At 46.6% G+C, this 24,924-nt stretch overlaps 1 protein-coding gene across 6 annotated transcripts in view; it reads right to left on the reverse strand.

The window, feature by feature from the left end:
• Positions 1–24,924, reverse strand: part of LOC143368939 (dystrophin, isoforms A/C/F/G/H) — a 338,640-nt gene that overhangs the window by 241,764 nt on the left and 71,952 nt on the right. For all 6 annotated transcript variants that reach the window (XM_076812178.1, XM_076812183.1, XM_076812184.1 and 3 more), the window contains 2 exons: positions 24,727–24,825; positions 9,824–9,929 (listed from right to left, as the gene is read on the reverse strand). In XM_076812178.1, the coding sequence (XP_076668293.1) occupies positions 9,824–9,929; positions 24,727–24,825 (205 nt within the window). The remainder of the gene's footprint in view (positions 1–9,823; positions 9,930–24,726; positions 24,826–24,924) is intronic.

Here is a 24,924-nt window from a genome sequence, read left to right on the forward strand (position 1 = left end):
AACCTGATCTCCGTATTAAACGCCGCTCGATCGACGATCTCCAGACTTTTTGCCGCGGAGTTCGCCAAGGAAAAGAATGTCGCCCGGCATTCGTCTGGGTAATGCCCTTCCACGGAACAGCAGCGGAATATTTCGTCCTGGCGCGAACTAGAGGGTACCAGGACGAGCCAAATCCCCAAAGTCGTTTATTAGCCGGGGGGGAAAACCACGTGCGATGGCTACGAAGGCCTTGATAAGTGTGGGTGGGTTCAACTTCACGCAATCAGATCGTTCGTAGTTACGTGTAAAAAGAATGGCCACGATTAAGCGAGGGCGCAGAAACGGCTACGCGTGATGCGAGGAAAATAAGAACGAAAATGTTTAACCGTGCTCCGAGTGGAGGTATGAGAAAAGGAAAAGGATGACGTTTTATACGAATACCCGATGGAAATGTTATTTTTTATCGCTTCATTTACAACCAGCGTTTTACCAACTCTGTTTCTGTATTTCTGCGTTTTATAGTTTCTACGAGTTCCAACGACGTTCCCCGGTGTTTTGGTACAAATTTCCCTGCCAAAAGAAATTTTTCAATTTCACTGTTCGGCCACCGTTCGCGTTTACGTGCTCGAAAGAGGCGGCGGTTTCATTCGAAGGAACACAAACGGAATGGAATAAATGCAATGTTCTATCGAGGCGCGGGTTCTCTCTGTCCAAAGGCAGCGGAATCGCCCACTTACATGAAATATACGAGCGGGCAATATTTTAAGATCCCCGGGCGTAATAATACTATCGTAGCTTCTAGGGCGTTACAGCCGGTACGGCGAACAACCATAAAAATTCAACGAACGAGATCGTTCCCCGACGGTGTGGAACGTTATATGGAGGAAGTTAAGCAGTGCGCCTATACGTAATCTACCCTTATCTTCGCTGGCAGATTCGAGAACACTCTTATTCCGCAAAATGGCTTTCCTGTAAATCGTAACCAGAATCGTTTCGCTACAACTTGCAGGACTAATTCACCGTAGCGCTGGACTCATAAATACCTTCTCAATGGGGCTTTTACTTTGCAAAAAGCCCTCGTTTCGATGAGCAAGCAGAGGAGCAAGGTAGACTTGCCCTAGTGCACTTTTCATGCGTACAGAAATAGTAGGCTCGTGTAACAGTGTTGTTTATTCGCAAACGTTGAGAAGGGACTAAGACTGTGACAGCTCTAATTTCTTTACACCCGTGTGTAGGATATAATAGGTGCGCTACCATGGGTGATGAAATGACACGGGGCGTTGTCGGAGCTGTCGATAATCACGTCGGCGAAGCCACGTGAGCGCAGCATATTTCCGCGAATCAGGTAGGAATTTGATAAGAGAGGATTCTGGCTCAAGCGGCACTGACGGAAATGCCGACGCGCATGCCGGTGGCTCATTTGTCCAGGAGAAAATCGTTAGCATTATTGGAATTTCCAACGAGTTTTGGGCGAGTGCTCTCGTTCGATCTCCCTCCCCGCCCGCTCGTAAAACTCATAACCGGGACATTCTCATTCTTTAACCCACCCCCCGGGAGTCATTTCTAACCCTACGTGCAACGAAACTTTAATAACTTCCTCCCTTGAAATTCTTTTCCCTGGTCTTAATGAATGTTCGATGACAGCTTTGTAGATGGCGCGCGTGCCTACCACTGTGCCCGTGGAACAGATAAGGTTATCGAAACGCCACCCTATTCGCATCATCTACTCTGTCAATCGGTTACCATCCCGATAAACATACGCGTGTAAACGCGCCGCAACGAATTCCTACTTACATATCGTACGGGGGTGTTGTAATTTCACCACGAATGCGGCTTGGGCGCTGGAAATCAGCCTGAGCGAACTTACGGATGCGTTTGTCTGTCTGCCCCTCCCTCTCTCTCTCTTGCCACGCGCATCGCGTTGATACGAATAATCGGATTTTCCACGGTTTTCAAGCACGTTTGCGCTTGCCGGAAGTACGGATCGCGATATGTCCCGATGATGGCTGCATTGTGCTCGCGTCCCACCGACGGCACCAGCGACCTCGATCTGGCGATTACTCCAGACGTCTCCGAAAGAAACGTGATCGGCGTATAATTGACAAAAGTTCCTGTACGATTAACTCGGGCAACGGGCCCGCGACGCACGTGTTTATATTTCAATTGCGCCGCCAAATGCGCAGCAAAATGTTGTAGACACGTGGGTGGAGCGCGGGGGAGAAGAATGCTCCGCGCATAAATCTGCAAAGAGCGAATCGCGTTTAGGGCAAACAGGGGTGAAACATGGCGGGAATCGAGTCAGGGGTGACTTTTCAAATATCACGCTTCCAGGTGAAAGAAGAAAGCGTATAGCTGGTCCATGAAAATTAATTTCAATTATATTTAAGCGTCCTTGTTTCTTCTTGAAGATTATGATATAGAGTTTGCTGGGGTGAAGTTGAATCTGGTGACAGGGAATCTATGGTTTCGCAAACGCGGCAAAATATCGTGGAGAAGCAGGAGATAAGTCGTGCCGCGCGAGCGGAGGAGAAATTGCTAGTGGTGGGATCAAGGTTAGCGCAAACATCACGGTTCGACCCTTTTTGCGCCCAGCCCCCTATTTCTCTCAACGGGGCGAAGAGGGGGAAAAAAAGGCGCAGGAAACGTTACGTCGGGGAAAGCAATTTATGGCGGGCTCGGTGAACCGTCGTCCTGGGAATATGTGGACGAAAATGAAACGTCCATGGGCTCCGTCTTCGCGGAACGAATCTCCATAATAAGAATAAGTGGCAATCGGGAGGCGAGGAATGAAAAGCGATGGCGCGACGCGTTAAATCGAGTCCTGACCAGCTGAGACGCTCCTCGTTTTCGTTGCCCGCGACACGCATAAAGCGTCAGGCGACAGGGATTTACAGCGCCCCCGGTGTAAGCGCGCGAGAATGGATGCTCGCGAGGTAAGCAGACGCTGAGGAACGCTGAAAGAAAATCCATAGATCTACGAGTGACGAGGAATCAATGGAACAGGGGGGCGGTAAATAAAATATATCGACGCGAGGCCGTTCCCGTCTACCGAAAGCAGATTCCCCAGGAGTATTTCCTTGGGCGGCGTATCAGAGATTGCGTGACGTGAAATATTAAACGCGAATCCGCGGGACGAGTCGAAAAATCCTGCCTTGTACAGCTGTGTATTAAATCGAAACTAGATCCCGTCAAAAACGTTTCGTGTAAAAAATGTAGCCGAGTCTCGTGACTCCTTTACCCATAAAAACTTGTAAGATGTCACGTAATTAACTCTGACACTTTCATTCCTAATCACTCCAAGTCTACATCTTTAGTTAAAGACCATTTTCTGACTTGGCAATTACGCAGCATAGGGAAGTTATTACACCTTACAATGTTATGTAAAATTAAGTTCACGCCATAAACACATAAACGTTCAGTTCCTGCATAAATATTATTTATGCAATACTTTATTAATAAACGTGAATATTAAAATGTATTCAACTACCGTCGCATTCTCGTACCGCGTAATTGCCAAGTCACGAAATGTTATTTATCTAAAGATATAGACTTGGAGTAACTTGTGAATGAAAGTGTCAGAGTTAATTAGAGCGCTAGACTCGGTTCTACGTGACATCTCACAACTTTTTATGGGTAAAGGAGTCACGAGACTCGGCTACATTTTTTACCTGAAATGTTTTTCATGGGATTGCACTTCTTTTTGTAAGTGATCCTTCTTTTCTTAGCTACCGGTTCTTTTTGGACATCAGCCACTGGGGCTCCGCGCTGTGACTACGTTACGGCGTCAGGACCGAAACATTCATGTATCGTTTTTCGGTAATAGGGCGGCGAGTTTTTTTTTAAATTTCTTAGCGAGCACCTGAGGACTAATAGGAACGTGCCTATCAAATTTCATCGTTATGGGTTCAGTGGTTCCAGAGATATCGAATTTCTTTCATAAATTCTTAAAGAAAAGGATTTTTCCAAATTTTTTAATTTTTCCTTTCATTGTATCCCAAACACCACCTTTCTGCCAAAGTTCAAGTCTCTAGGGCTACGGGAAGTACGTCTGATTTCTGATGATCGGCCAGTATCGAAATAACGAAACTTTCAGTTCAAGTATCTTATGAACTATAAAAGATAGAAAGGTGAAATTTGGGTTTTTTCTGGGTAACTCCAGCACTACGATGTTGGGGAGTGCTTACGGCAAGCGCCCGACTCGACTCGAGTAATTTATGAAATTGTGTTGCAAGTGGAGTGTCCGATCACTGATATTAAAGCAAGTACGTTCCCTGTTGGCAGTGGACATGTTTGCTGCGCATAGATATGGTGGATGTGTCTAGTTTTACGCTGAGTTCTGCACGAAGAGGAAGCTTTTAAGGGAAATAAAGGAACTTCGACCCGACCCAATCAAATTTGAAGGAACGTTGCCCAAGAATCTCAATTTTGTGATTGGGCAAGGATGCCTTCATACACTGCCGCGTCTCCAAAGAAAATTCGACTACGGAGAGGGAAAATCCCCGTGGTCAGCCAGTTTTCTCACTCGAGACACTTTCATCCGTCGTTTTCTTCAACCTTTTCTCCATTCAGCCCCGCTATTCGTCCCTGAATCCTCGGCATTCAGCCAAGATGAATGAACGACGTATGAATGCTAACTACCCGAGCATCCTGTAATTAATATCAGACCACCATCCTCGCGTTTATCTCGCGAAAGGCACGAGAAATTTCTTCCCGCGCCGCGACTTTCGCCTCTTTCGACGAAAGGGACCGCGAACAATGTAGCCTCGCCGCAACACCGCAAGATACTTCCATATAACAGCCCCGTGCGAGGACGTGTAAACGTCAGCTACACCCATGATTTATGACACGTGCAACCAACGAAACGGTTATGCCGTGGATGCCGAGCCTGAAAATGAAAATGGTCGGATGACGCGCCCGTAAAATTGCTTCAGATGCATCTCGTACGTGACGGGAATGAAACCCAGTGACGGTCACGTCTCATTTTTTTCCCCTCGCGACACCATGGAAAGCATAGGAACTGGGGATCGACTTCGCAGACTTTCTATACGGCTGGTGAATAATGCAATACGTGGCGCTTTATATATAGGCTCGACTAGAAAATTCAACAGTCGAAAATCAAAAACTTCGTCTCGGAAAGTACAAATTTAACTAACTACAAATTTGGATCGAGTGAGTTTTATGAAATGGCACCTACGAAGTGTACAGTAGCTTGTTTACCGCGCACGATGATCTGCCCGCGAGAGGATCGAGAAAATTTCATCGAGAGATCAAAGAAAAATAAGTGTCGAGCGCATGGTCGAAGAAGCCTGCATTTTTAAACCCAATTAGCCGTCTAACGGCGCAATACAACTGCGACCATGCGCGAAACGACGCGCCGCGTCCCGGCGGAGGCGAGTTTTTCAAGAGAGAAAAGCAATTTCCCCAAACACGGCCGGCCCTTAAGCAGCCCCGCTCTCATCGTGTGTAATGGAGGAAGCATAATGTCTCCATCAACGATTTCCCATTATGCTTGTCGCGGCGGCTTCCTTTCCTTCCCTCCTTTTTCTTTCGGCCCATCTATCCCGCTGAGCTCGCGCGGCGCCGAACAAAAGCAGAAGGAAAAGCACTTCCTCCTCGAGAGGTATAAGTGTTTTTATTCCGCGAGGAGTGTTCCTCGCATCGTGGTATGTATATCTTGATTGCGGGAGGAACTTTCATAGCGAACCATTTGCAAGTCCAGAACTTGCTAAGTGAAAAATGTTTGCGATCGATCTTGGATCAAAGGGCCAGCGGGCGGACCCTGGAGCACACCAGTAACGATTCAGGGCTAGGAGACACCGTCTGCCACCCATTAATTGTCATAATTAAGCAATTACGCGTGGAGCCTTGACGTGTCCCGATGCTTAAGTTACAGTAACTTAACCAAGGTACGTATAATTTGGGCGATATGCAACGCTCCTAAGTCGCCATAGATTTCAGGGTAATTGCCAAGTGCCAGGACCCCGGAGGGCGCGTAAGTTTTGTCTGGAAAAGTACGCGGCTCAGCCCCCGCTGAGACGTCCTGGGGAACGGGGTTCACGCCCGGGAAAGATAAACCATAAGTAGCTCGCGGAAAAGGCCAGATGGGCCGAGCTACGGCTGAATTCCAGCACTTATTAAGCAAGCACTTTAGCAAATAGGGCGATTCGAAAGATGGCGAGCGAGTACTCCAGTCGGGACGATGATGTTTCCTTAGGATTTGTTCTGTGAAATTAGTATAAACAGAGAAACACTTTGAATACACTGGGGATGCAAGGTAAATCATTTTAATCGAGATATTCAATTACGCGGTTCAAATTTTTATAAACTTTCTCTACTACACTCGTATGCAAAGAAAATACTTTCCCACGGAATTCGCTGAATACCTGTCGTCTGCGAGTCTTGCGCAACGTTTGCACAGCATTATTACGTATTTTCCTAGTCCCGTGCCCGAAGGAACGTCGAAAGGGCCGGGAATGCTAAGCTCATCGAATACTTCTGCTCCGCGACTCGTCAAAATTGAATAACTCTTGGCTCTGGGGCCAGTGGACTTCTTCCAAGAAGTTCCTTGCTCCATCGGCTCCATTATGAAACATCATCCATAAGAAAGAATGCCAAGTCCTGGAGTTCACCGCAACAGGTTGCGCTTTTTGCTCATCGGCTCCGGCGAGATTTCCAAAAGAACGGTGTTCTAAGAAAACTCCTCCGCCCATCGAACCCCATTGACAGACCAAATAGAATGCCATCGCAAAACGATTACAAATACTCCGTTCCTGGAGGGAGCGAAAAATCGAACTTCAAAGTATTCTTGGACGATTTTACCGATCATCGCGCAACAGTAAGTTTCCATTGAATTCCTGTTCCCGCGCCGTGGAGCTAAAAATCCGGAACAACTGCGGCAGCCATGCGTTGACTACGTAACGCGACAAGAATGGGGTGCGTTATTGGCACGGTTTACCCCCAAAGGCTGCGTGCACGTGCACACGTTCGAGAATGGCGCACATCGCGCCGTACACACCTACGCACCCCTTTGAAGTGTCGCTTGCCTCTATTCCTAGAGTACAAGTCGACCATCTCGCACACCATCCTATCACCAGTGGCGCGATAGATGCGTGACCTAGAACTAGTAAACTGAAAATTATCCAATCGCGCGCTGTGAACTCGAGGGACACTTGGGACTTCAGAACTCGTTTAGAATTCTAAACCTTCGCCGTAGCCTGGAGGTTTCATTTAGAATCGACGGGATACAGGGTGCAGCCAAAAATAAAACGTGAAATCCTTGTTAACCTCGAATTAACCGAAGGGATTTTAATTAACGGGCAAGGTGAAGAATTTAATCTCGCGACGTCCGGCTCCAGCAACAATGCCGAAGAAGATAAAGTATTCGATTAAGCAACGTCAGCCTCGCGGCACACCTGACGACAATGCGTGGAATTTTACTCAAAGAAACTTCCACCCCCATCGCGAGCTTACGCTAACGTCGAGACAAAAGCGAGACTATGGCTTATCCGAAGACGTTTTCCGCCGTTCCGTCCTCTTTCCAGCTATTCCTCAGAAGTCACCGAAGTACTAGCGGGGAATACGAAATCCATCTGGGAGGGAATCAATGCGACGTACCTACATGCCAGCCAGTTGGCATCCATCTACGTACATCTCTGGGTACGAAGGTGGATTCAACGACTACATTCACTACGTACTGGTTTCCCGATAAAAGGGTGCTCTGCTTGGAACACTATCTGTCGAATGCACCCCGTGCTGAATAAACAGGATCCCTAATATAAGAAACTGTTTGTTATTCGAAAGGATAAGAAGTCTGAATTAACGCTTGAAATTTATCGAGGTAATAGATACGCGATTCCACAGTGCCGATATATCGAAGCTTCTCTCAACTGGTTGCTTCGTTGTGCCCACAGAATGAGGGATGCGTTCAATTGGCGATGGTGAAACGCGAGGCTGCCAGCACGCTCCGCGTGCTTCGTGCCCGTAATTAAAGCCTGCAAGGGAACAGCGCCGCTCCAGCCTAGGTGCACATTTACCTCGGTCTGATAACGTGACCGTTATGAAAAATCTGCATTGAAAGCCCGAAATACGGCCGCCGCCCGATCTACCGAGGGGGTGGCTTCCGTGTCGAGCCACTTCAGCCCGGTTCAATCTCTCGAGGGGGCCCGTGCACGCCAGGCCAAGACCGAAAAGAAAGAAAAAAGTGGAGGCGAAGTTCCCAGCCGTGAAACGGCAAGCCGAGCCAACTAGCGACTTTTAAATCGATAAAGGGAACCCTTTTATTTTCGCGTTCCCCCGTGCGGTGAACACCGCTAACTTTGGACACCGGGGATTATTTTTCGCGCCCTCCGACAGGCTTGAAAATAGAACAGCGTGAATTCTCCGCCGCGGTGTCGCGCGTTCGTCGGTGAACCGCGATCTATTATTTCACAGTTACTGAATTTACTGCGAAGTAAAATTAGTAAATTTCCAGTGAAATTAGTCGAGTATCAGGTCCACGAAGGAATTATCATAAAGTCCTGGTTGTAGACACCGATATTCGATTTTCACAGGAACTTCATCGGCGTGTGGGGCGAACAGATCGTGCAGGTATATATTGTAAGGATTTTTGAATGCACGAGGAATGCAGGTAGCGACGCATTACGCTAGAGATGGGCACAACTGGTTAATACGTCTCGGTACGCGAGCCCTTTCTTCCCCATTTTCACGCAGAGTGGGCGGGTGCTGAAAACAATGGACGAAAGAATCGTCTGGCTATAATGCACGACCGTAGTGCCAGACGGGACTGACAAGTACCCGGCACGCTAATATAGAAGGAACAATGCGACATCGGCGGCAGAGAGTTTTCCAGGGCTCTTGAAACAATTAGCGGCACCGCCGTTAATCTACCGTCCGACCCTCTATTGCGTCAATCTGCGCCGGATTCCCGGGGATTTGAAAAACTTTCGAAATCGGCCGAATTAACCCACCAATGTTTAGCGAAACTAATTTCGAACATGACGGGTAATCGATAGCCCAGTTGCTGCGATATTGGATAAAGTATTACTAGATACGAAGAATTTGCTTTAAGGTTGAAAAACTGGAATATCTTTGCTTTACGATTTATGGGGACTTTCTGCTTGCAATCGTGACGCAGAAAAAAATTCTGCATCCCTAAGATGAATAACAGACCAGAAGCGCGGTCACCCACTTTAGAATCAGCTTGCACGTAAAAGGAGGGAAGACTTGAAAGTTTCCCACAAGAATTTCGCTGACGATGAATGCCGTTTGCATAGGACCCATTCAATCAGACCTCAGAAACGATTCAAAAGGACAAACCGGCAAGGTGCTTCCGTAATAGCTGGCTGTCTCGAGGAACGGATTGTTCAATTTATTATAGGCTTTGGTCGAGCAATCAGGGCCGATAATTAAACTTCTGAAATTCGCCAGCCCCGCGAAAAGTGCTCGGTAAGCGGAAGCCCTGCTCAGGTATCAATTACGACGACAAAAACTTATTAAGGTCGTCGGATATCGATACGAATATCGATCTGATTTGGTAACGACGCTCCCTCATTACGAGTTTAATTCGATATCAAGTTTCGTTTACTGTTTCGAACGAGCAACTGTGCATCTTGTACATGGATATTACCAGCGAATTGTCCACCAGCACGGGCGAATTGCAAAATTAAGCGAGTTTCCATCGATAGTGAAATCACAGACGCATCACTGTTCGATTCAAATCGAATTCCATTCAACCTCAATTACATAAATTCCCTGAAGCGGTACACTAAGTCCCGAACTTAGGGAGCACTTAGGGGGCAACTTAAAGCACTCGAATAGGAGAAAAGAATTGAGCGCATGGACTTACCCTTGTCGTGCAGCTGCTGTCTGTTCGTGTCCGCGCGAAGGTTTTCCGCGGTGTGGACCAGCTCGTCCAGCTGCGGCTTTTTCTGTTCCAGCTCCCGTAAAACATTCTGCGCAAACCAGACATTTAGGGATTAGTTTGGGGCCACTTAAAAGTTACACAGCGATTTTTAAATCCCCTGCCTGGTCTCGCGTGAGAAACGGGAGGAATCACTGCAACCGAGCGTTGCAACTCTGATTTTCGTTGCAGCAAGTAGTACGAGTCAGTAACGCGCGGTCAGCAGGTGCTGCAATCTTGCAATGATCAGCCAAGCGGATGTTTAAACGAAACGCGCTGGAGGAAGATAAACACGCCTTAAAGGACCGCGAATGCAAGCAGGATCATTCTGTTAAACAATCCTGCCACTGGAGGTTGTCGCTAAATAAAACAGATTCATACGACTTTCTTCTGCGTTATTATATCATTATATTAAGATACCACAATATCATAGTTATATCAGCACCGCATTACTACTCATATATTTCTTTTTACAGTTGCGAAATGTGTTTGCTCGTCGCTGCAACGGATAAAAAGGTAATATTTCGGGGTTCCAGACAAGCATAAACGTTCCACGAAAGCCTCAGGTCGATCACCTGTTTCTGGCTCTCCGTTGTAGCTACCTTCTGCTACACGTACCTATCGATCGGCCGTAGGCATTCCAGAAACCAACCTACCATTTTCACAGTCCATTGTTACAAATACGAGTGGCTTTTTCGAAAGCTCATTACCATTTTGCAAACGAGACACTTATTACTATTTGTCCCTGTCGACGTAATTTAATTGTAACAGCAATAAAATCCCGCGACACCGCGACCAATTAAAACTTTCTGCTTTAACGTTCGGCGGAAGGTAACAATGTAAATTATTCAATTACGCCGCTGTTGTTTTACAATGCTCGAGCGCAACGATTTTACTATTGTATGAGAATACTAGTACTTTAAACCACAAAAGGAAAAGCGAGCGTGCATCCTCGTAATCCATCGAAGAAGCAAGGACACTTTTATACGATATCTACTTACTTCAGAAAAGGAGATTTCAATCATTCGCGTTCTTTTATCGAAGTAGTTCGTTCACAGGATCAAAAAGAATCTTCCATCCCCGCGAATTCGTCATTTCATTGCAAGTCTAATAAATCGTAGAAAAACACAGCGGAACAGAAGGCGCTACGTAAATTCGTTACGCTAGTGCAATGCTTTACGCCATGGCTGAGAAAATGTTTGCTGAACCAGCGATATCAAGGGGATTACGAAAACAATAACCGCGTTAAGTCTCGCTAATCTGCCAGCAGCCCGAGATAAAAGGACATCGAACGCCTAGATCCTTCTCGCCCGACTACACCGAATCCTAATCCCATTCTCGCGCTCGCCTAACGATCAAATTAATTTCCCTAAAGTCGACTAACCGTGAAACGCTCGCCGTCTCCCCCACGCCTTCGTTTACCTGGTTTCGTCACTACTCGTTCCTCGTGACAACTGCAAACAACGCGACGGGCCAGACAAAACGAACAGGAGAAAGCAGAAATCATTGGCGCTCGATACCCTTATTCCTAAAATTCATGGCGGCCATTTAAGCAGTGGCCAATATACACCGAATATCTCGACGATCTTCAAGGAGAGTGCTTTTTATCCCAAGGCCAGTCCGATCCAATTTCACCCAATTTCACAACCATCCCGACAACGTTCGTCGCTACGGGTCCTCGAATTAGCCTGATCTGGGGCCAGAAGTCCCCTCCGGTTAGCCCCTAATAGAGATAATCCGTTCTCCCCTTGATTTTTAAATGCCACCTTGAAGCTCCAGCTTCTTGGAGCCGGTGCACACAAACGGCACGCGTCATTTCGCAACAGCGTCAATATCATTTTAGCCGCGTTCTAGCAGCAGGCGCATATATTTACCCAGTGGTACACTCAGAATTTAATTTTGGGGGAGCCGAGTTCAAGGGATAAAAATATTTTTAATGCAAATTCAATAAAATTCATTGGGTGATTATACAAATTTATTTCAAGAATAATGTACAGTTTTCTTTCCTTTTTATCCGATGTAGGCATCGCGGATTTGCATCTTTAGAGTCCTCCACCCCCCGTTGGAGAGATACACGCGTATTCCTAAGATACTCTCAAGGCCCGATCTTCTTTTTATCCTCTTTTAATCCTCTGTTACGTACGGGCCGCGCAAAGCAAGTTATTTATAAGCATGCCGTGTAATCGATCGTGCGTTACTTCCGTGTCACCGACGGCTCGGAGAACGGAATATGTATATATACATATACGCGCTGAAGAAGGCTCGACGAGGCGAGGCACGAAAATACGAAACGGCCAGCCAACCGTCTCAGCCGATTATAATGCACGGTGATGCATCGCGTCGTTATGTAGATACGAATTTAAATGCGAATATTCCGCGCGTGGCCGCGGACAGAGATAATGGCGACTTGGCGTACAGCGCGAAACGAACTTGCCTAATGCGAAGGGAAAACTGGGCGGGAGTTTCAAGAGGGTGACGAGGAGTGACGCATTAGAATTTTACGTGGAGATCCTGCTGGTGAATAATTCAGTTGGATAATTCAGATCTCCAAAAATAGTATTTAGTTACCGAATGAGGGTGAAGGGTTTCTTAATGGGTGGATCCAATTCTGTCGGTGGCGAAGTATGAAGGGAATGGGTGACTAAATGTTAAGCGGTCTCTCCATTTGTATTAGAATTCATCGTATAGACGGTTGTTTAATGCGCAATTGCGCACTAAGTAGTTTTTCAAACAAACTTTACCTCCGATAGGTATACTGCAAACAAATGAAAAAGCAATCTGAATCAACAGAGGTGGTTGAATTTATAAATATTTCGTTATTTTACACGCTCGCCGCTGCGCACACCATTTCAGTTTTATAAATACTGAAATTCCGAAATATGCGCATATTTTACCGGCGATAAATATATATCCGACTGTTTATTTCGTTTGAATGCATATTTATGCGTGATGTTTTTCGAGCATACAGTGCTGTAGTGTGGGAAGAATATAAACCTTGCGAAGCTACATTCTCTCCCAATTATTAGTCTTTGAGTGCCCTTAAGAGAACTACAGTATACCTTTGGACGAAAAATCCATGGAGAAATTTGCTTTGGATTTTACGGTCTTTACCCTATCTTCGATTTTCAACCTTATTAGCGGAAAATTTTTCAAACGGGGTTCGTTTAAAGTCAAAAGGTTCCAAGGGGAACGTAATGTTAAAGTTCGGTGTGTCTACACCCCGAAAACGATTTCTGATTGAAATTCTGCAGTGGAGAACTCGTACAAAACGAAACACTTCAGAAGACTGATGAAACCGACTGACTTTGATTTTGCAGATTGATGAGAGGAATCTTAGAAGCGTTCAATAAATTACCTGAAAAAAATCTATATACTCTTTAGCGCCGTTCGTTCATCGTTCTAGACATACGAAGGTAACCTCGTTTAATTCCTCCCACGTGGGCACCGCCCCATTTGGATATCCTTCGGTGGTTTTTCCAACAAAAGAGGTAGCCATAGGTGGAACGCGTTAACCGAGCACTACGCTTCAATTCATTCAAAAAGGGCAGGGGCCAATAGGCTGTCACATTCTCATTCCCCTGTGGTAACCCCTGGAAAACCCGTAGGAGTTGATTCGATGAAACAGGAGCCACGGGAATTTCAATGGATACTCTTTGCACCGTACATCCTGAATGTTATCGTTTACGCTGGAAAAGTGATATCCAGAGGGTACCTACTCGTGTCGCGTCCGTTTTAATCCGCTCGGTCAACGGACCCGTCGCGCTTTCAGACACTCCTATATTTTTTCTATTTTTTTTTTTAAATTTTTTTTTTTTTTTTTTTTTTTTTTTATTAGAGAATGTACACAGCAAATGCACAGTAGGAACGTAATCCTGACTAATGTTCGCAGAAAAACGGGAAGGGAATTTTTTAATCCGCTGCTCTGGAAGCTACAGCGATCATCTCGCAATTCAGATTTGTCTCGTTCGGGGCGAAAATTATTGCTCGTCCTTGACAGAATTCCGCTCCTCTTTTCGCGTCGCGTTATCCCGCCATTAAGTTGACTCCGCTTTGAAAAATAAGCCGTCCCGACTAACGCGTAATCACGCCTCTCTGGGACTCGCTGCTCGCCAGGCGCGTGCTGTTTCTGATAAGTCGATAGTAATTAGCGCGTGCCACTAACGCGCGAGTAAATCATAGAGAATTTCCCTTTGAAACGATAATGTAGCCTAATGTAAAGATAAAATACAGGCTACCGGTGATAATGTTTGACGAACGTGTCGAGCACCGTAGCCCTTTACTATCCAAATATTTCACCGCTTAATTAGCTTGATGCAGAAATGCAAATGAGACGGTGCCACTGTCCCCGGTTTTCATCGGGAATATCGTTACGTTTACAGGGCTAATGAAATTCTACGATTCCATTATGGTAGAACGTACACAGTAACCCAGAGCGAATGGAACCAACAAAACTCTGTGGAAGATTAACTAATTACCATGCTCCGTAAAAAGATAAATCAACTCTCGAGAAAAAACGGGCGTTCTAGTTCCATCTGCCACTTATAAATAATCGCGATCGTTGCACTTTAAAGTTAGAGTAAAATTCGTTGAAGGTCTGGTTGAAATTCGTTTCTGCTTGACGATCAATATTGCCTAATAATTCAATGACGATGGGTAAAGTGAAAAGGGCAGGAAATTGGAGTCTCAAGAAACTTGATAAACACGGCGGAAAATGATACGAAAGTAGCCCGACATTGTTCCCCTTCCGGGTAGAAATAACTAAAGCGAAGTTTACGAGATGCATCGACGGGGCAGAAGCGATCTCTCTAACGATCCTCTCTTCTGGAACTCGAGTTCTGCTCGAATAATCACGTTGGCGGGGCGACCGACGTTTACGTCTTTTCCTCGAATCCAATTAAAGGGTAATTGAAAAGAGAGGGGTAGCTGTCTTATCACAGGGGATACTGTTCTTCTATCTGCGAAGAATTCGCTGAACCCTATGGACGGAAGATAAATTGCCGGTTAAAGTCACCACTCCCTTCTGCCCCAGCCTCTCTAGCAACTTTTCCAACTATGAAATATTCCCTCATAAGCGACACGGCGCGTCTTACCCCCGTAATACCGTTCATTACTGGAGGGTGGCGACGGTAACTGTTGTAAAGTATGGAAACTTACTCGATCAGCTCATGCATTATTCAATGCGTCGCTCTCGAAAACATACACACAGTGCCCCCTGATTTCTTACGCCGGGGGCCCACATCGACGCGAGTGCATTCCCCGCTGACTTTCTTCGCCATGGCAAGTGTCAGCAGACCGGGTCGAGCAACATTTGAACGGTGATAGTTTTACTTTCCTTTACCTTCAGGCAGGTGCATTTCAATCGGACTTGCGCGATTTCAAGAATAATAATAGGCGATATCGTTGAGCTATTTAGTCTATTGAGGATGTCGGTTTAATCGCATGGCTGTTCTACTGAACAAAGGCTGAGGTTGGAAAAATGGCACTCTAAAACAGTTCCACTGATGAATATAGCCTGAAGAGACGACGCTACATAATATTAACGTATAATACAGGCCACTGTGCACACTGGTTCTGATCATGGAAATGTCCTTAATACACGACAGTGGAGGAACAAAACGTTGTTGAATGGATGAAAACAGGACTTGGAGATATTAACATGCACTGTTCGCCAGATTATAAGGCTGACAGTGAGCACAGCATTTCCTACCGTTCCACAGACAAAATCGGGAAGAACATTCGACACACTGGACCGAGGCCGCGAGGTTGCAAGGCCGTAATTCACACGAGTGGACTATATAAAACGAAGCGTCACAAATTTTAGCGGTCAGAAGTATAATTCACTGGACTGTCTTGGCCAGCTATAAATGATCATTGCTTTTACCGAAATTTACGACTCGTGACCGTTTCGACTGTTCCTCCCTCTGAAATTTGCTACCTCTTTCGTGAAACATGCCGAGTCACACAGCCCGAAACAATTGTAGCATCGCATATTCGAGTGGCGTTATTGATGTTATACTGGCACTGCACAAGCAGAACTTGAAACAGACAACAACGATGGAAATGCATTGAATTCAAGCAGTTCCCCTCGATCCCCTAACCGTTTCGAGTACTAAAAAACTGTCCTCCTACAGAGCAAATAAAATTGCCTAACTACAGTACCATTGTCTTCCACGCCTCTGCTCGAAACGCCCAACAATGCGGCGATTAATCGGCGATTAACGCGAAGCAGGCTCGAATTAACATCCCTACGAGAAGAGACGGTACATCTCGCGCCGTTTCTATTCCACTTACCCCCCGACGGAGCTAACGATCGCGCTAGTCGCGAAAATAACGAGGCACGCACAGAACGTGGCGCAAGGAAGTTGCATTGCGCGGTACGCAAGAGCGAGAAAGTACACCGCGTGTGGGGGTGGAAGGAACATTGCTTTTACGCGAAACGAGAGACTTAGAAGGGGAGGAACAGCGAAAGAACTCGTAGAAAGCGGTAAAAGAACGAGGAATTACGGTGCAACAAAGGATATCCTTCTAAACCGCTCTAACGTCTTCAGCGGGGAAAAAACTCGTCGTTTTTCTGACTCTGGTGTATCCAGCACGGTTTCTTTTTGCTAAGAAGATTTCCACTGACGTCGTTAATTCCCCTTTCTATTTATCCCGTGAAGGGGTTCGACGAGGCGATGGAGATGCTCGCCGTAAAGAGAGAGCAACGTCAAAGGCTGACCCAGGGAACGGTGTTATTGCATTGTAGCCAGTAAAGAAGCGAGTAAAGCGCACGGAGCGGAGGTTGGGGCGAAATTATTGGGCAACGGAACCTGGGCCGTGGGATTCAGCCCATTCTCGGACAATATTCGTGTGAAATTCGTTTTACGGGCATCAAAGGCGGCACCGTTCCTTTCGTTTCAACTCGATACAGGCTGGGGGCGAACGACGTCTTCGCCGGGGCGCGAAAGATTGCGGGCAGAGCTTTCGATCGTCTGCCCCGATTCAAGGAGATTAGAAGCAACGAGGGGGACGAGTTATCGAACAACACAGCCATTTCGAAAGTGTAGTCTAGCTTGAGGGACGTTGCGCCAGGTCCAGGGCGAGGATTCTCTGCTTCAAAATGGAGCACTCAAGGGGGATGATTATTTTTAATAATCGTTGCTGAAACTGTCTTGGATCGGGACGAGGTGGGGAAATAAGATGCTCTTGACGGGGAAGCTTGTTCAATAGTAGGGCGCAAAGAGTGCCAAACACTACGTTCTATAAGAATATACTGTGTGTGCCTGAAGCTGGAGGATGAGTTACACGGGACGAGGAAGAATAAAGCAATCAACAGCTGAAGCACAGAATTGTAGAGAACGTACGTACGTGAGCAGGGGCTTGGAATAGTCGTAAGTAGCGTGCTGCTCCGTAACGACTACGATTTTTAATTACATCCATGGGGCCGAGGACAAGGGGGAGAGGAGGTGAAAGGAGGGAACGGCTTGCAGTTTACGAGACGCTGGTTAATATTAAGCCCGTAATTCCGTCTCTTCTTTTTGTCCACTTGTCGCTGAGGCAAGAGCCGCGCAGCCAGGCTAGCAATAAATTCCTGTTTCCGGCACAGTCATTAAGCCCGTTAAATGCGAGCAAATATTAGTAGGAGGCGGTGTGATTCCGCGTCGCTGCAATCCATTCTGCCCCGATCCCAGCGACTGCTCATGCTTCTTTCTCCTGTATACTTACGTTAAACCGAAGCTGCAGAGTACCCGAGTACACGGAGGCGCTCGAAGTGCTGGGCTGAGGCTCGTTACGATCCATCGTACGGAAGTACTCGTACGTTTCGCGTGGAAACTGAACGCACTCCGCGTGTTTTTTGTTCACAACAGCCACACGGTCACTCTGCGGAAGGGGTTGTTTTCTGGCCACCGCGGAGTATTCATCGCGGGCCACTAAATATTTGTTCGGGGTCCCTTCGTACCTCCCGTTGCTGTTTACCCTTTCAGAATCGCCCGACGAGAACGTATACACTCCGGCCGTACAGTTTCGCGTACAGTTTCAGCAGTACTTTTGCGCGGCACTTCCATTCACACGCGAGTCCTTGTAGGGCGGTTGTGCCGCGCCAGTTTACCGTCACGCGTCTGAAAATCAGCCTCTTGTTAGCAGCCCTCTTTACGCGGCCATTCAAGTATAGTGGGAAAGAAGAAGGAATTGGGTCCTAAGGAGCTCGCGGGTAGTCGGAAGGAGCACACGTGAAATCCTTTTCCAGCCGGAGTAACCTTCGACGATCGATATTTCACTGCGTCTTCGATATGAAACGGGCGAGCTCCTTTGACAAGTATGAAACAGAGAATGATCGTACTTGGAGCAGGTAGGCCGTGCTCGTTTTAGGATTTGAGTTACAGTGAATGTGAAATATGGCCGGCTAATGCGACCGAATATTCGAACAAAGAAACTCCCTCTCGCTGACGGGGGGGGCTCGAAATGACGAGACGTCAAACCACCTACTGTCAACCTGTCAAATTGCGTGCGCCTCCGTGGGGCCAGCCGAGGCGACGGCTAATGCGGCCCGCCGCAATGTCAAAACTCCTAAATGAGCAGTGACAGAGCGAAAGCGGAGATGCAAAATTATACGATTTGTATGCCGCGTAATAATATAACTGGAGACGTAATCGCAGTCGATGTAGCGTTAATTCGGCTTCTCTTGCCTTCATTATAGAAAGGACTAACAATCATTCGCGATAAATCGAAACTAAAGATTCAGCTGTAAATACTTAAGAAACTCGGAAAATTCAATAAAGACACTGCATCGCTTAATCCACTTTACATTCTTTTAGTGTAATCGACATTTGAAAAGAAATAAATAGAACTCTAGCGCAATACTCAGAGTCTTACCCGCGCAGCTTAAACCATGAAGGCGGAAGGCTTTCAATCACAATCCGCCCGACGAAATTCTAAGAAAAAGGGGAAACCAAGATGATCAGCCCGAGCCAAAGCAAATACAGAGGCGCCACGATCAAAACAGCTACCCCGGAATCCTTTTGTTACGGCTAGATATCCCGAGGTGTAACGCCTGGCTCGTTTCGCCCCATCTTTTTACGAGCGAACGAAGAAAGACAGCGTAGGGCCAGAGGCAGAGAGAAAAGCCAGCCACGCTGTATCGATTTTCGTTTCGTTCGGTATTTCGCCGGCTGCATCAACGGCGAAAATTTCATTGCCGCCCTCTCGTCAAAATCACATTATCAAATTCACGGGCTGATAGCCAAGGGCACGGACATTGTTGTATTTCGCCGCGAGAAACCATGGCGCTTAGAACCAGGAGATGCTCGTTAGCAATTTCCAAATTAACCCACGAACTTTCCTTTCTCGTAGCTGACCTTTATTCCACGGCAAAATTCTCATTAATGGCACGTAGCGAACTCGCCACCAATTACATGGTTTTAATTCTGTCTCTCTTCCTACGTCAACACTGTCAATTTTCATATTCCGGGGAAACGTGTATTTATCAAAGCACAAGATTTGCAGCCACGTTCGAAGGATATCCAAGAAGTAATTGAAATTTTCAGCCACGTCTCTTCGCCGCGAAAGAAATAGAAACTGTGGTGTACGTTTAGCAGCGGCGAACCATCGCAGATTACGGATCTTCGAGCTGCTCGAGCCCATCGAACCTGATTAAAACGTTTCACTACTAATTGCGGCTCCGTCGAACGAGATGGCCCCGGCTCGGGTTGGAAAACAAACGTTGCTGCTTCTATTAACGAACGGACACTGTTCAGATGAACCGAGCGCAAACGTGGTCAGACATCAGGTAAAATGGCCACGCGGACCCGCGAAATAATTTACACTGTTGCAGAGAACGACCGGAAAGGACAGAGGCGGCGGAGTTGGAGAAGAAGGACATGGAATCGAAACGTATGGCCAGCGAATAATTAAAATTTACTTGGTTAATAAAACCTGGCCGCATGAAATTCAACCGCGTGTATTTCGGTGGAAGCTCGTCGTGGAACTGACTGAAATTCGCAGGTTCATGGGTATCCGTGGTAGCTAGGGAACGGAATTATATACCTTTCTCTCTCCTCTGTCCCATGGGGTTTAGAGCCCACGGGGTACGAATTTCGCGTAACAGAGGGTGCCGTTCAGTAAACGCTTTAAACCGTTTTCAAAACAGACGCTGCAATTCTCCACGATGAGGATATTAATTGAAAATTTTCAACGTCTCCGCAACCACTCGAATTGTCGAGAATATTGAAACCATACTGTATGCTTCGATAAGATTCCAAAAAGTAGATGGTAAATTTTTTTTTTTTTCAAAAGTACTGCTGCTGCGTTCTGAAGTAATGTTAAAAAAAAATGATAAGACTTTTTAATATGCATCGCTCAATACAGAATAAAGCAGAACGTTGGAGCTCGAACTGGAGGAAACTCCTGGTACGATATTCTCGCTTGAATTGCCAGGCGTAAGTTCGAACCTGTCACTGCTTTGATACCTAATCGGATGTTGAAGGGGCCGACAAAGAAGACGCGCACTGCGCACACGCAACCCATCCCCCACGCTGTAATTGCGGAATACCAACGTTGACGACCCATTTCTCCTTTAGAAAGTCGTTCCTAAAATTATCAGCGAGGGTAAGGCTCATGGGAGAGGCATCGCGAGGGGTGGAATTTCGAATCGAAGAGCAGTAACACTGACAGACACCCCTACAATCTCGGCGAAGATAGATGCGCGGATTAAATTCAAATCGTGTGCACGCTCACCACGATGCACAGCTCGAGGAGGAAGATTTTACATCTGCCAGAGGTTCGTGGCGCTGGGCTGTCGTCAGCCTATTACCCTGCAGCGCAACGTCCAATTTCATTTGTGCATCGCTCTGCAATCTCGAGCGCGGGGCGAGGGTCTTGGAACGTGATAGAGGAACGACAGGAATGAACATTGTGTATGATAAAAATTCAACTCTGAAGGAAAGCAAATGAATAGCGGCGGAAGTTTCTTCAGGTTGTTCGCGCCCCTCGTGTCGGAAAGGGGATCTTGTCGCTCGCGCACGCACTTGTGCCGGTGCGCCTCCAAAAAAAGACAGAGGCGGCAAAGAGTCCGCGACGCAAGAATGCGAGGAGAGATTAAAATGGGTCGCGCGGCTACGAGCGTGCGCGTGGCGACGTGAAAAAACCTGATGATCCGCGCGTTCCAGGCGGGACATTACTTTAACGAGCTCGCTCTACATTTTACACGCCACGAAAAACTTGCGAATTCCACGGCAGCAATCGCGAAAACGCTCGCCAAGGGATAACGAGGGCTGACAATTAAATATCCAGTTACACTGCGCAGCAGCGGATTACCACGAGCTTGAAAGTTCGTCCGTGGGCGGGGTGAGTGACGCTAGAGTAACTCTAGCGAGCACGTGCTCCAAGATCCTTTAAGGAAGTAGTCCGAGGGAGGACCTCTCTGTCTCTGGACGTGAATCAGAATAATTCGAAAGTAATTTCAATTTAACGGGCCAACTCGCGGGACACTAATTACGGGAATCGTGGCAGAAGTTTGCCCAGGAAATTTCGTCAAAACTCGGCATAATGAAATAGCGGACGCGACGGTGCTAGGGTAGACCGGGGCGAATCGGATCACTTTGTGTTTGGTGGTAAGAAAATAATAGTCAGACATTAAAACACGAATTTTTCATTATATATTCGTGACCAGTACACTTTTGGCTTGAACATTAATATATAAAAATTGAAATTAAACAATGAAATTGAAATATATAATATGTATAAATGTTTCTTCTTCTTCTATAAGGATTGTGTAAAGAATATGCAGCTACAATAATTAATGATATCAATTAGAGAAAAGTCGATACAAGAATTGATTCTACCTCGAAGTGCCAAAAGAAAAGAACAATTTCAAGAGCGATACTTTAAAATTTGATAAACAAAATATGCATGCACCAGATAGACTGGCTCACGTGACCAGAATCCTCATCCAATACCAAAAGCCCGCTCGACTATAAGTGCAGACTGAAGCAGCGTTCAAGATGCATCACGATGCCCCAAACTAGCGCGCGCTCGCAGAATGGGCTGGACTGTTCTCCGAATACCGATGTAACCAGGAAATTGCGAACTCGTGGAAGCTCCCTCATAGCTGCGAGTCCTCGGTGTTATTGCTCGCCAGCTCGCCGACAGGATGTAAGGAGCGAACACGGGAAGAGCGGCACCGGAATCCTCGTCCGCCGGCGAAGAAGAGGCGAAGGAGGCGAGATGTTGGCAGCGAGTTATCAGAAGTCGAAGAACAAAGCTCGCGGAGGTCGCAAGAAACCACGACTCCGACTTTTATTGCTGTCTTATGCGCGAAAGGCGTCGGAAAAAGAGCGCCCGCCACTGACTGGGACAATAGGAAATTGTCGTTTCTACTATAGCTGCCTGGCAGAAAGAGTCTTTCTTGTTTACGATTCCTTTACGTATTCCCTTTGTTAGTCTGGTCTGATTATAAAACGAACGTCTCCCAGCAAGATTCTCGATTCCCTCGTTTTATTCGAGAAAAAGGCGGCGGAGAAGCTTGCTTTAAGAGAAAGTCAGAGGAATTCCTGCTTTGCGTTGTCCTTTGTTTCGGTGAATTTGTTTCTACTGGGAAGATAGCAAACTCAACTCCACTCAAAGATGATAGAACGGAGTCCTAACAAGTTTCTCTAACTTTGAAACCGGTGTAAGCAGGTGAAAATCCTATTCGAACAGCAGCTCGCGTCATTCGAATTCCCTGCACCCAGAATGTCACCGAACATATGGTAAAATGTGCACAGAACGTCCTGTCTTCGAGCTGGCGATTCTCGGCGTGCCCAACTCCACAGTGGCGTACGAAGGGCAATGGAATTAACGCCGATAATACACACAATTTAAATGCATGCTCGTGTTGCACCCCGTTGCAGCGCAGGCTTGACGGTGCACAGTTTTCGCTGCAGTTCCCACGATTTTCAGCTAACCGAATTCGTCGTCGACCCTCATTGGGGAATATGAAATGCGCGCTGCGTTTCTATTCCGAATCGCACACGTTACACCGTTCCGTGGAGAATTCATTTCTACTGTGTTAGCACCGAACAGTTTTAATTCCGGTAATCAGAAGGGATTCGAAGAAGTCTGGCATTTCCTATAGATTATGGGGAGGCTTGTGTACCTACTCTAAAGATTATGAAAGACCTGATATTCCCCGGAGATTGCGGAGAACTTGCCGTTTCTCGATGCCTATTTCCACGGCTCTTTCGCTTCTTTATGCACCTATCTTCTGGTCCAGCATCCCAATCGGAAATCAATAACAACACCGCCGTAACAAACCCATTGTTTTCGATCACCCCTTGGAATCGTATTCCGAAAACTCGGCTCCCCGGCTCGGATAACGCTTTAACGAGGAAGAACGGCCGACGATCCCGCGGAATCGGCTGCCATTGATCAATGGAACGCGCCATTCTTTCGTTACAGACGCGCCGGCAGGGACAACGATGAGAGAAGTAACCGAATTTCCTTCACCGAATCCGTCGCCCACCGTTTTCATGCCGCTTTCCAGCGGATGGAAAAATTTGAGATACGAGCGGGGAACAATTAGTAAGTTGGGATGGTCTTGAAATGGAAAAAGTCGATAAGGACAGAACATGAATGGGAGGAGGGGGTCGGAGGAAGTGCTCGTTCGGGTACGAGACTTTATTGAAGAGGTCGCTGGAGGGGTCCTCGATAAGTCTTAATTAATTCATTCGTTCGAGCCTTATCGAACAAAGCACCGCTTTTGTTCGAAACGGAACAGATTACGACGGTTTGCTACGGGCTTGCTACTCGATTCAACTGCGCGTTTAAGAACCTCTGTGTTGGAAATGCTTATGAAATAAATGAATAAGTTCCTGGGGATCAGAGAGGTTGATTTTAGCTTGGATTAAAGTGGGTATCGGATATAAAGAATGGGAGTAGCTTGATATTCGAGTAGCTTTGGTACGCAAATGGAGACTGTGCACAGCTCAGCAGCTATTTTAGAATATCCGTTACTGGAAGAATATAGTTTAGTTTTACCTACGACAGAAATATTAAGAAAAATTTTCAGAAATACTAAGACAAATTTTCAGATATAGACTGCAACCTATCCCACAATCTGCACTCCACAAAATCGATGGATGTGAATGGTTTTTCGAAGGCAGATTCAAAAACGAATCGCGAGGATTAGCTGAATGCAGAGCGGAGCAGAAAATCCGCGCTCACGCAATCAATAGTCTGGGCATAACAACAATGTATCGTCGCCGCACAGGGGAAGGCGTGGCAGCGTTCATTGGACCCTTAATGCCAATGCCAATGTCAGGGTTTTCCCGGTCAGTAACCCAGAAACCACCCCACCCGCGCTCTTAGAAAGCTGGAGAAACGCCATCGCACCTGAACCTCCAGAGACTCGGTGAAACGTCCCTAGGATCAACCCTCCGTCGACCCACCCTGCAGGAAATTGCACGTTGATAACGCAGGGAGGTTCCATCGACTTTACCCTCCACGAGCAGATAAGGGTTAGAAGTTCCAGGCCCGTTGCTTTCAACCCTCGTGGATATTGCAGATCGCGGTCTTGTCGACACCGGAGCTTTTAGTTCCCTGCGCTCCTACGAACTTTCCATACATAGATAAATGCTCGATGTAATCCTTGGGAGGTTAATGGAATTCTGATTGAAAAGCACGACTGTTCAACCCCCGATTGCTCGTGGAACTTGTATCAGAAGGAAAGTTCTGGAGTCTAAGATGCTTCGAGTTCGTAGATAAACATTGAACTTCAGTTTAAATTATCATAAAACTGTCTCCATTCATGCAAGATTCAAAAGCCTGTGCAACCAGGGAGTTGCGTTTGTTTTTACGACAGCTAACTTTATGGTAGAGGCAGACGGTCTGCTTACCTTCTGTTTGTCAAGCAACTGCATAATTTCGTCGACGTCGCCGACTACTACGGCCTGTTGTCGTAACATCTCTTCTTCGACTGTGAGCCAATCGCGTATCTGTAACAACATATAAAAGTAAAACACTATGATATATTATTTCCTATTTGAAAGACGAAAGAGAAGGTCTAATTTTCTCCGAAGCATTGTCGATTGGAC

The sequence above is a fragment of the Andrena cerasifolii genome, chromosome 5 (genome assembly GCF_050908995.1).
Source record: "Andrena cerasifolii isolate SP2316 chromosome 5, iyAndCera1_principal, whole genome shotgun sequence".
Classification (NCBI taxonomy): Eukaryota; Metazoa; Arthropoda; class Insecta; order Hymenoptera; family Andrenidae; genus Andrena; species Andrena cerasifolii.